Below are 12,529 nucleotides of genomic sequence, written 5' to 3'. Positions count from 1 at the left end.
ATCAGATTCATATCTTTACACTAGCGGGAATATTGTTTTATGCTTAGAGATTTCAATGTTTGAATCCAAGGTTAGAATTTGATCATTTCCTTGACTTTTTGACATTTTGGTCAGTTTCTGAGATTCTTGAGGTCAAAAGGTGATCAGAGTTTTTTGTAAGATGTTCTCACAGGTTTCCTGAAAACCGTAAATCCAGATTTCTCCCCAAATGTCAATAAAGGACAAAATACGACTTACACAGTAAGAGTTTTTTATTTTATTTATTTAACCAGGAAATTCCTGCTTAAGTAAAATGCCTTTTAAGGGAATCTGGACCAAAAATCTGATTTCAGTGTAAAACTTGTTTTTTTTGCCTGATTCAAACTAAAGGAAAATCTCAAAGAAGTTGGCCTTTTGGTAAAGAATGCGTGACGTCATTGACCAGGAATGAAGATCCATGACAGGCTGCAAGTTCATGTTTCTGTTTTAAATGAGCAAACGCACCTGAAGAAAAAAGTTACATTTTTTATAAATAACAATAGAAGTTTCTTCAAATCAGTTATTACAACTGACCGTTTCTTTTCTCAGAAGAAATCCAAAAAAAAGGTAATGAGGTAAACTCATTTCAACAAGTGAAGTTAATGAATAAACTTCATCTTGACTTTGAAAATCCAGTGTTCTCCTCTTTGATTTTTACTGTGGAAGTTAAACTTTCTGCTTTGCGTCAATAAAGTTCCATCTATAGGGAGATAACAGACCGGCAGCTTTTCACAGAAACGGCCCAAGGAGGTTAATCATTTCTCCGTATTGACTCCTCAGCTCCGCTCTGGCTCGCCGGGGCGGACATACCTGTTTATGGTTGCGTGATGTGAAAGGTGAGGAGCTGCCGCACCGAGGATGCGTGACACAAAAGGGCCTGCAGTCCTGAAAGGAAAAGATGGCGACATTCCCAACGGAGAGTGAGTCGGAGCTTAAAGACTGAGAGGGTGGAGCCCCCGCTGGATTTTGCAAGAAGAGAAAGTAGTTATGTTTGTGCCAAGAAGATGCTGTTAGTCTGGTGATTCGCCTCCTCACCTGAGACGACGCCTTTAATGGAGCTTAGAAGATTAGGAAACATCAAAAGTGGAGGCCGGTTTCCAAACGCTTGTTATGGACGGAGCAGGTTCTAAACTTTTCCTTTAGTGGTTCCAACTACCAACACACACGTTCCAACAGAAAAAAACCTGCTGACTTTGGTGAAAACAAAACTGTTTTTAAATGTTTAGTTTATTTGGCTCAGACTGAAGCAGATGGTTCTGATCCTTTCCTGCAGCAGCTTCCTCCCTGGAGGCTTTCACACGACTCACCCATTCATTTACCTTTTTCTCCTCCTCTCGGTTGCTCTTCCATTTGCTGCACAGGTACATTTTCTCCTGCTTCACCTTCCCGAACCTTCAACCTGAAGGGCAGGTGAAGCCAAATGCCCAATTCACGGCTCATTCCGCAGTGACGGCAGAAAACAGATTCTTGTTCCAACTTGTCTCCACTGACTCTGCTGCCCGCACAATAATAGCAGAGGATTTGGTCTGCATTGTGCAATTAAATGGCTGCTTTTTCATAATCCTCTGAAAAAGGATTATAATCCTGTTTTTTCAAGATTGCATAAAGTTAAAATAAATTATGTCATGTTTGCAACATCAAACTGTAAAAGCAAGTTGTTGTTTTCTTGAATTTCTCTCTATCGGTGGATACATGTTCAGGTTTGGTATCAATTTAGATTTATTGTGATTTCTGCTGGACTTTTGTCCTCTTGGTACTTTTTACAATAGAATTCCATCGATCCATCCATTTCCACGGTGACGTCCCCAAATGCAAACAGTTGCGTTTTTCAAAAGAGCTTTTTCTTTTTAAAAACAATAGTTTTGAGGAGATGAAGGCAGAGAACGACTCTGACTCGTCCTCAATTTGTCCTTCTTGTCATCTTTAGCCCATGTGCTATCCTAGACACTTTAACATTGGGAGTTGGGTCATCTAGACCCACTAGACAGTGCTCTGAACCTTTTTTCTTCAATGATTTGTGATCTTCACTGGTGTCCATGGATTACATGAAATCTTTCCACCTTTATCCACCTTTGTCATGGTAGGGAGAACACCTCAATGGAAGGGGGGGGGTCATCTAAGATAGCACAAGGGATAATCAATATCCCATGCAGACCCCAAAAACTGAGAAATGTTTGTGATCACATGACTCTTTGGTTGGTGGTGCTTGGTCATTTTGGTCAGCAGCAATTACCTGACAGACAGAGATAACTGTCAGTCAATAAGACGTGTTGATGGACATTTTCCGATTGACTCCTGTAGAGTTTGATTTCTGTGTGGAGCAGCTTCTTGAGCTTCTCTGTCTGTTTTTTTATTCTGGAGTTTTATCTGGAAAGAGTTGACCAAAAACTGCTCTCAGCTTTAGTAAACATCTGTGGAAGTCCATCCGTCCGTCCATGAGACATGCGTGATCTACGTCATTCATACGTGTTTCATTCGCAGATGTCCGTCCATCGAGGGTTTTGGCCGACGGGACTTCAGGTGAATTCAGTTTTGAGCTGTTCAACGCTTTTGGATGCTTGAGAATCACACAGTTTACGCGGATTAAACGCAATTATGACATAAATCTTTCACAATTGTGTGTGATTTCTGCTAGATGCAAACGCACATTTGTGGCTTTCCACGTTTGTCCAACAGATGAATCACTACTCATGTAAAATAAAATAAAATAAATCCTTAATTGCTCAACCCCTTTACCTGATGACTGGTTCAGGAAATAATTTTATTGACTAGTATGTAGTCATAAAGTTATTTTTTTACCTAAAGAACAACCAGAACCATAAATCATCAACCATTCGTACGATTAGCGTGAACTTGGTGATTCTGTCGCTGAGAAAAGCGGTTCTTCACTGTGACATTGTATGGTAACTAATGTAAAGTGTTTTATGACGACACAGGGACGCCGTCCTCTGCATCACCGTCAGCTGATTCACACTGATGCGTAAACGGTTGAAGATTCACAGAAGTCAAAGGAAGAATGTAAAGGGTTAATTTTTATTTTATTTGAATCCATCGTTTCTTGGAACTCTTGTCAAATACTTTTAAACAATATTCAGCTTTTGCTTAAATCCTCAATCTATCAATCATAACATGAGATTTTTGTTTTCATGTTTGACATCAACTGTTTCCCTTTTTCCAGACAATAATATAGCATAATTCAAGCATCCGTCTGTACAGATGCTGCAGAAAACACATTCATATAGTCCCGTTTATAGTCATATAGTCATATTTCACAGCAGAGCACCTGAACTGATGTGTTCCTCTGAAGTTTGATGCTCTACTCAGAACCGCAGCTATAAATCACTCGTCTGAACAAAGCCATGACGTGAAATTCCTCGAATTGTTTGATCAGGGATCAGCTGACGCTGCATCAGGGCTGTTTTTGACGCTCACATGTACAAGTGTTGTAGTCGAAAGCTGCGCTGTGTGAGGCCAGATGACTGGAGGACATGGAGGAAAAACAAAAAACAAAACGATGATAAAAGTATCAAAAACGACCTGCAGGAAGTGCAGCTCATCCCAGACATGCAGGGATCAGCCGAGATGTTCACTGTAGAACAGGATCAAGCTGATCCACAGGATCACCTCTGCTGCAGTGTTACATCAGATCCATGATAAATAATTATCATCCCAAAGAAGTCGTGCTTCAGCAGAATAACAGCTTGTTGGCCTGCAGGCAAATTGCGAAATGTATTTTAGGAGAAACGAGTAAATTCAAAACCTCTTTTCATGGCTGAAACACTAAACTGTGAGAGAAAGAGGTTTTAGCAGAAAGCACTATAAATGGGGGACTGTGTGAACAGCAAAACTACATTTAGGCTAAAGGTGGTTTGGTTCCTAGAAAATATCCATTTTTGTCACAATTTGAACATGTATTTCTTAAGAAAGGGTCATGGCACATTAATGAGCAATAAGGTCGATGCTGATGAAGAAATAAAGCAGCTTTTTCAGACGTAGAAACTACACATAAGAACAGAAAAAACAGGAAATAAAACATCTGTTTTTGCAATTTTGATCTGTTTTGTTTTCTACTTTCAGTCAGAGTAGGAGATGCAATTTAATTTTTTATTTCTATAGCCCAAATTCACAGCAACAGTGGTCTCGGGGGGCGCCGTACCGGTAATTGTTAGGTAAACATACGACAGATCCCCTGTCTGCTTTTTTTTCTTCTTTTGTTTGAAAATGTTTCCTTAACCGTCAAGATCAGGTCAAACTTTATTTTAACTTTATTGAAAGATGTTGCACATACAGAACAATCACACAGTGACACTTCAAGTGCATATTTTTTTAAAGTAACAGAAAACACTCAAGTGTGGTAACAACCAAACTTTTAATTACCCCCCAAAAAATCAATACAGAAATAATACCTAAAAGATAATTAAAAAGCATTAAAAAGATAATAATAACAGTAAGGAAGGATTCGAACATTTCCTCTGTTTACAGTGGCTTTGGTCCTTGGTAATTTTGGTTATTTTTGTGTAATGATCGCGAAATTAATCCCAGATTACTTTTAATCCTGGGGTCTTTCAAGGAGTTTTTGAGTTGTTAGCGAATTTCATTGGTTTTCCTTCCTTTATGTCGTTTTACAATCCCCTAAACAGGAATGCAACAGCAAATAAAGCAAGTAAACCAACGGCTGGAAGGCTCAGTTGGCTGCGTGTCGGACTGGCGCACAACATACCAGGGTTTGATTCCCAGGGGGTGCGATGAGCTTAATCCAGGATCCTTAGGCTGGACCCTTCACCCTACTGCCGAACCATGCAGGGGGGGGTCTCCCTGTGCTGATCCCCAGCCCGGATAAAAAGCAGGCTTATGTGAATCAGTTGATTCACTGTGGCGATCATCCAAAAGGTGAACATCATCTGATCGTCCATTTCCCTCCCTTTCAGAGATTAAACATTTTGTTTTTAGGAAAAATAATGTGTTTAACATTTATAATATGTTCTCAATGGCCTCTCAGTCTCTGTTAACACTTTTTTAAAAAGAGTTTTCGGGTCAGGAACATTTGCCTGACCTTCAGTTTTTGGGTTCTTCCTCTGAGGAACCAAGTTTCAGGAGCCGGCGTCACTCCTTCTGCATCCAAAGCAGAACCTGTGACCGGTTTTAAGTTCAGGATTTGTTGTAAGACTGACATTTCTGACGTCATCTTTTATCTGTTTTAAATGAATGCTAGTGAGTTGTGCTCCTCATGAAGAGTCACTGAAGTCATTCCTCCAACTGAGTGACAGACTAAAACTGATTCACTTTGGGAGCCAACAAGCCCCATGTCGACAGATCTCTAATCTGCAAATATTTGTTCTTTTATTGCATTTCTGTGGTGCAACTTTGTCTCCGCATTCATCTGCATGAATCCAACCGCCTGGCGCTGCGTGTGTTAATAATTGGCCCGATCACAACTGCATGAGGCCAATAAAACCATTTCTGTTGAACAGACGTGCGCGGCCACAAGGAGACTTAAACTATTCATTCATTAACTAGGTTCAAAGCTGTTTTAATCCCAGATAAATAGACTATTGATAAAAGAACAGGTTGTGTTTATTCTTTTTTCAACCTTTTAAATGAAGTTAGTAACTTTAAAAAAAGTTCATTTTTCCTTCTGTGCTGATTTGTTTGCTTTCTCCAGATGCTGTCACAGTGCGCCCCCTCGTGGCACACATGGTAACTGCACTCTGCTGTTCTGATGGCTCCATTCAGGTTTTCCATTTCTTCATGAGTCTGAACTTGAATAAATGCTCCTTATAGAGCACTAATTGGGGAATTCAGTGAATAAACTTCAGTTCTAAGCGTAACTGAGCCACAAACATGATCACAGGTTGTAAAAGTTTTTGTTTTAGTCTCACTTAAAATGAGAAAGTTCTCTGGAAAGTCTTTTAATGCCTTCAAGTTTCCTATTTTTGTATAATTCCAGAGGAGTGAGTGCAGATTTTATGGAAATCCTACCAAAAAAGCCTCATCTGTTCAAATGTTTGTTCTAATTGAATCCAGAAAAGAGCATCATCTTTATAGAACTGCTGGAGATTTTTAAAAATGACTTTTTTTATGAATTTTTGCTCCTGGAGAAGTGTTTCAGTAGTTCAATAGTGATGTGGATGTTTCTGAAGGAAAAAAAGGATACGGTGAACGTGTTAAATTGCACCAAAAACATATTTTATTCTATAAAAGAAGAAAGAAGGGGCGGGGCAAAAAGAATCACAACTGTACAGGGAGAAACTGACTCTTAAACACCATGAATCACAGTATCAAAAAGCTCACGTTTTCCTCACTGATCTTTACACACTGCTTCTGTAAAAATACAAAATAAGGAAAAAATATGAATCATTGTATTATTATGTTAACTGCATTGCACTGAGTAAATATAGTACTGGCCCGTGAGTTACTGCATTCAATAGAAAAATTTTGGATCTGCAGAAAAAGTGGTGAGTCGGGGCACTCGCACACAGACGGACAGAGTCGCCACGTCACCCTCAGACAAGAACTGTGGAGTTGAAGAGGAAACATTCCTGTTGGGAGGCCTGAAGCTCTGGAGGAACACCGATGGGACAAAAGTTCTTCAAAATAAAGGTTCTTCACAAGCTTTTACTTTGAAAGGCTGAAGTTGTAGGATTAGAAAACATCATGAAGGTTTCATGTCCTCAGAGATCAACGCCTTTCAATTTGTAAATACAAAGACCTTTTTTTTTAAAATCTAAAATGTTTTTCTAATTACTTTAAAAGATCTTATTTGAAGATTTAACCAGTTCGCTGGATTGTGTGAAACTAAATTAACAGCTTTTCTAACGAGCCTTAATTTATTTTCAGTTATTGAGAGCAAAAATTCTTTATTTAGCTAAATATTTGCGGAAATTTAAAAGGGAAATTTTTTAAACTTGGCTCCAAAAATAAATTCTTTAAAACCAGTAAACATCATCCAGTTGGTTTATTCTAATGGGATTTTTTAAATGGGAATTTACTGAAGCATTTTAACTGTCTTTGCTTCAAATAAACAAACAAAAATAGTTATTCATTATGGCTTCCCCCAGTTTAAATCCTGAACTGTAAAAGCTAAACTTTTCTCACTTTTTCTTTGGGATAAATGCCAGATTATTTTTCTCACCCGTTTATGCCTAAACTAACTGTTTAACAGAATCATTTCATTTTTTAATCTACCTCTCGTCCAGGATTTCTGCTTTGCATAAATGAAAATATTTTTTTAAGTAAAAAGCATCTTTAAAATTCAATCAGCCTTTGCTTATACTTTCTTTACAGAATTTGACATTTTACCAAAATGTTTTACTTCGTCTTAAATACAGATTTTAACTGTCAGTTAACATCTTCTCACTTTCCAAGATTTGCTAAATGAGCAACATTTGCATCCCTTTTTTTTGGTTTCTGTGATTTTTAACATTTGAATTTTTTTAATTTTAATTCTATAAAATGTTTGTTTTCAAAATAAAAAAACCTGCTCATTAAATATTAATTTCTATTACATTTTTATGGGAATTTTGTGAAATACATGAACTATCAGCATCATTTTTATTATCTCATTTAACCAGTGGTAAATGTCATAGACCTATATGTGCTTTTCTACTTTGATAGAACGCCATTATTATTATTATTATTAAGGATTAAATGTATACATCTAATGACCGTATCCTAACCAAGAGCAGAAGAATTTTAATTTGAACAAAATTCCACATTCCTTCAGTTTAATTGAGTACATTTGTGTCGTTTCTCCATTTAGCTTTTTTTAAATTCCAGCTTCTAACAGATTTCTTCCTTTTACTCTTCATTTTTAAAGTAAAATGATGATTATTATTTGTAGTTAAACAGGAACAACCTTTAGTCATAGTTTTGAAATGAGTTTCCATCCAGTTAGTTTTTTTTTCTTCTTAATTATTTATTAAAAAAAGAAATTAAGGTCGTGTTCAGAATGTTTAGGCGCTGGTTTTTTGTCAGTAGATTTTGACAAAAATTTAAAATATGATTAAATCTGCGGATATTTTTGGAATTTTATTTTCATCAAATTTTGTGAATTTGCCTTTAAAGGACCTTTTCTGCAGACCAGATCGCTGTGAGGGAAATCCTGCAAACGGCCCGATGGGAATGCTTTCCATCACGTTAGCGCAGCGGTTTTCAATTGTTTATTTCTGTCCCCCCTCCCTCGCTCATGGGGTCAGCATGATAAAGACACTCCAGACCCCCCCCCACACACACACACACACAATCACACAGTCTCACACACACATTGACATGCTCACCGACGTCACCGTTAGAAAACAGGAAGGCTATTCTCCATGCAACACAGTTGTGCACAACACAAGCTGGACCATTTTAGAAAAAAGAAATAAAATAAAACCTACACAACAAATGTATTAGATCTGTCATGGGGGAGGGGGGGGGTACAGAAGATGAACACATTTCATCAAACCAACAGAGAAAGAAGAAGAAGAAAGAGGTTTTTCACATTATCTAGTCAGTGTTAAAAATAGAAATTCACCCGTTACATTTACTCTGCACTTTCTGGTTTTATACATTTATGTACACGGATTTCTTTTCATTATTTTTCCTTATTGATTTGTATCAACAGTTTACAAAAGAAAGAAAATTGCAATCAAATGCATATACTCTTCTAGAAAGATGTGCTTTAGATTTTTTTCTCTTTTAACTTGAAGCAGAAGGGGTGTTGGCGGGGAACGTTGCATTGCTCTGCGCTGCTGAAAGGAAGGAAATCCTCCAAATCTCATTACAAAGTTCTAATTTAAACCTTTTGATGCCATTTCCCAAAGCCAAGATGGACATTTTGGCGGGGAAAAGCAGCCTCTGCTTGGATGGATCTTCTTTCCTCTTTTTTTTTTTTGTGCAGTGTGCAGACAAAGTAAGGAACCGCCCTCTTCACGGCATGCACTCACCTCACCTCAGGGTAAACCTGCATGTCATTCTCCATCACCTTAAATGTTTGCCTCTCTCTTTCTAGCTTTTGATTCTTTTGTGCTCCTGGAGATACCAGCCAAGCTTTAAAAGTCTCGTTAAGCCGACAGGCCTTAAGGAGTCCGCAGGAAGTTGTGGCGAGCTTCCACGGACGTTGACCTCCCTTTTGTAGCCTTTTTTTTTATTTTTTACTTTTCGAGCTCTGTGACTGAGCTCAGAACAGCACTTGGAGGGAGGTCTGCATTTTGTTGCATAATGGAGTTCAGCCCAGATCAGGGCTGAAGAACAAGATATGGACACCTTGTGTTCGCCAGCAGAGCCAGACGGGGTCAGTTCTTCTCTGAAAAGTTTCAAACGATGAGGTTAGAGGGTTTCAAAACTTAACGAGAAAAAAATACACCAAAGCAAGGTGATGTGTTAGCATGGAAGTTGGGAGAACTGAACCCTGCTGGGCTGAAAATGCTAGAGACGAGAGCGCTTAGTTTCCCTGTGGTTCGAACCCCAGACGCTATGGACCCTGACAGCCCGACACAGTGCCTGGTTTCCCCAGAACCCCTGAAAGACAACTGCCAAAGTGGGTGGAAGTGACGCCCTAACGCAGGTGGGAGGGTGATGGAGCTAAAGGCAGCAGGTGGAGGTATATTCCAGGATAAAATAGTCTGTTATCCTCAATTTTAGGCTCAGATTTTCCTACCCAGCAAAATATTTCCTCAGAGAACGTTAAATTATTTGTTTTGATAGAGAAACTTTTGGATTTGTTATTTTTTGAGACAAAAAAAGAGGTAAAAGATTCCTGGATTTGTGCTTGCGCGTCGTCTCTCAGCGGCTCTGGTTTTGCCCTTACAGATTGACTTCAGTTATTAAGGCTCAACGGGCAAGAAGTAAAACAACAACAGGTGCCCGGAACACACACTCACAAAAGTCTGCTCGGATTATGTGGGGTTTTTTTTTTCCTCAAAACATGCACAAACACACACACGCGTGAACAAACACGCAAATAAATTGCTCTGTAAAGTTCCCCTACTCCCTGCCAGAGTCGTCTTCTTCAACCACTTTTTTTTCGTTTCTCCACATTTTCCTCCAAAACAAAACAAAAAATTCTGTTCCGAAAATGGCAAGAGAAGAAAAACGAGGACTGAAGGCCTTTTTTTCTAAAACAACAACACATCCAAAGCAAATACTGTTATCACAGAGGGGTAAAACTGCATGTGCAGGGGGGTGGGTGGGGGGTAAGGAGGCAACAAAGTGACTGATCCACCAGAAAAACAAATCAGACTCTTGAATTCAAGTTCACAGTCTTGAAGCTCTGTGTACCAGGGCTTTAGGGGGAGGAGGACGGACCTGATGTCACTTCAGCTCCTGAGAATCCAGACGACACCCTATGCCACATTTAGAAATGGCACAATCCAATTACTGTTTTTATTGTTACTAAAAAGATCAATAAATCGAAAAAACAAAAGGTGTCAGGCTGGTAGAAGTACAGTTTTTAATACTTTTGGATAAAGTTCACGTCTGCATCCAAACTCCAGCATCTTGGTTTTTATGTCCACAGCTTGGAAAAGATCTGTTTCTATACTGAACCACCAAAACGCTGTGACTTTGGCGCGATCTCAGTACATCACATCACACGTTATCCAAAGAAGACAATTCAATCAGCTTGTCCACCTAGAAGATCCTATTAGGATGTAAAGATGTGATTGGTGCACTGCCAACTTTATGAAGATATTGGAGTCTGTTGGCATGGATCCTACACTGAATTCCAAAACAGGACAGCGTTTTTCTTTTGTCTGAAAAGGATTACCTTTGATGCCAAAACCAGGAGCTGAAGTGACATCCCAGTACAGATGAAACATCTGCACATCTCTACTGTGTTCTTGCCTCTACTTGTATGGATGGTTAGATGGAAAGGATGGGTGGATGAATCTTCCTGGTACTGGATGTTTCTCAGTCCCTTTGCTTCAGGTGGCGACAACTCATAAAGAGTTCTGGATTGTAAAGAGAGGACGTCCTCGGGATGATCGGTGAGGATGGTTCCACCGCACATGCATGCACACATAAAGACATCCCTAAAATCCTGCCACGTTTCAGGTGGTGCAACGGGCACAGACCTTTTTTTGTCGTCTGCAAACAGGATGAAGTCAATGCTGGTGAGGTGGGGGTGCGAGATGTGCTGTGACATTTGTTGGGGAAGGAGGTTCGTAAAGGGAAATCGTTAGAAAGTTCACATCATCACATGGCGGCGGCGGTGCAGGGAAAGGTGGTCGGACCGGGAGAAGGAGCGGTCGCACTCAGTGCAGCGGAAAGGTTTGATTCCTGTGTGCTTGCGGAAATGTCGGGTGAGCTCGTCTGAGCGTGCAAAGCGCCAGGTGCAGCCCTCCCAGGTACAGTGGTAGGGTTTCTCTCCTGCAACAACAAGAATTGTGGATCAGCGTTACTTCTTACAACTTTTGGAAATACATCATAACCCCACTTAATTTCTCAAGCGTTAGTCGGATGCACTTGTATGGGGGTTGACCCTTATGGCTTCTGCCAGTTTTTGGGTTATCCAGGTACGTGGAAGGTCTTAGAGAGGAGCTGCAGTATCTTAGGTGTGTCTTGAAATTCCCTTGAGGCTCGTACGGCTACCTCAAGGGACGTCATGAAAATGGAACGCAGCATTGTCATATGTGTGGCGTGTGTATCATGAAGCATTTTTTCATCTTCAGATATCCGGTATCCATCCGTAAGGACAGCTGGGACTGAGACAAAAGTACTTTCAGGGTTTTTAAGAATGCAACATACTAAGATAGATCTCAAGGTCTACAGACATTTTGATTATGAGTTAATTTACAAAAATCTAGTTTGTGCATTTTTGGACTTTTTTTATCTTAAACACAAAGTTTGATGGGTTTCAACAATATTTGTGAAAAAACTCATTACTAAAGATGTTTTTCTTCATTCGTAGGGACAGCGCTGTAAAACAGGAGCTTGTACATTTTTTTGCTGTCAGTAAAGGTGGATTTTGTATGAAGTCGACAAAAGTAAAGTTAAGGTTTTGAATGAAGCCTATTGAGCCCAAACTATTTACCCTGCAAACTATAAAGCAAACCAACCTCAGATAAAAAGCAGCTGGTTTGGTGGCTGTTTTCACCCACAACAGGTTCAAAAATAGTCTAAAAAAGAAAACCTGGAATATGTGTAATACCTGTCTTTAGGCAATTCTAATTTATAAACCAGTTTGTCTGTTTTTGTTGCTTTTTTCTTAAAAATTAAAAGATAAAGATAAAAAACGATATGAGCACAGAACATGTTCAAAGACAATTCACCCTTGGTTGGAGCTGTTGCCTTCAGGCAGATGTTACATGAGTAAAAAAAGCAATGGACAAATCATCTTAAGAACAGTTTCTATCCAAAAGCGCTTTTAAACATTGCTAAAAAGCGTTAAAATTCCAAAATGCAACTGCAACTTCCAGCTAAAACTGTGCCATGTTGGATGTTTTTAAAACTCGCTCCATTGTGGTCATGACATGTATTTTTAAGTCTATGTATTTTTTAATTATTAATGGCTGCTGCTATATCAAACAGC

At 39.2% G+C, this 12,529-nt stretch overlaps 1 protein-coding gene across 2 annotated transcripts in view; it reads right to left on the bottom strand.

The window, feature by feature from the left end:
* Window positions 1-6,182: 6,182 nt before the first annotated feature.
* The window catches only part of LOC101157477 (Krueppel-like factor 8), a 72,673-nt gene continuing 66,326 nt past the window's right edge, over window positions 6,183-12,529 (bottom strand). For both annotated transcript variants that reach the window (XM_023962654.1, XM_023962655.1), the window contains exon 7: window positions 6,183-11,367. In XM_023962654.1, coding sequence (XP_023818422.1) covers window positions 11,186-11,367 — 182 coding nt within the window. In that variant the 3' untranslated portion in view covers window positions 6,183-11,185. The remainder of the gene's footprint in view (window positions 11,368-12,529) is intronic.

Source organism: Oryzias latipes, chromosome 14 (assembly GCF_002234675.1).
Source record: "Oryzias latipes chromosome 14, ASM223467v1".
NCBI lineage: Eukaryota > Metazoa > Chordata > Actinopteri > Beloniformes > Adrianichthyidae > Oryzias > Oryzias latipes.
This window is presented reverse-complemented; position numbering and strand designations above follow the sequence as displayed.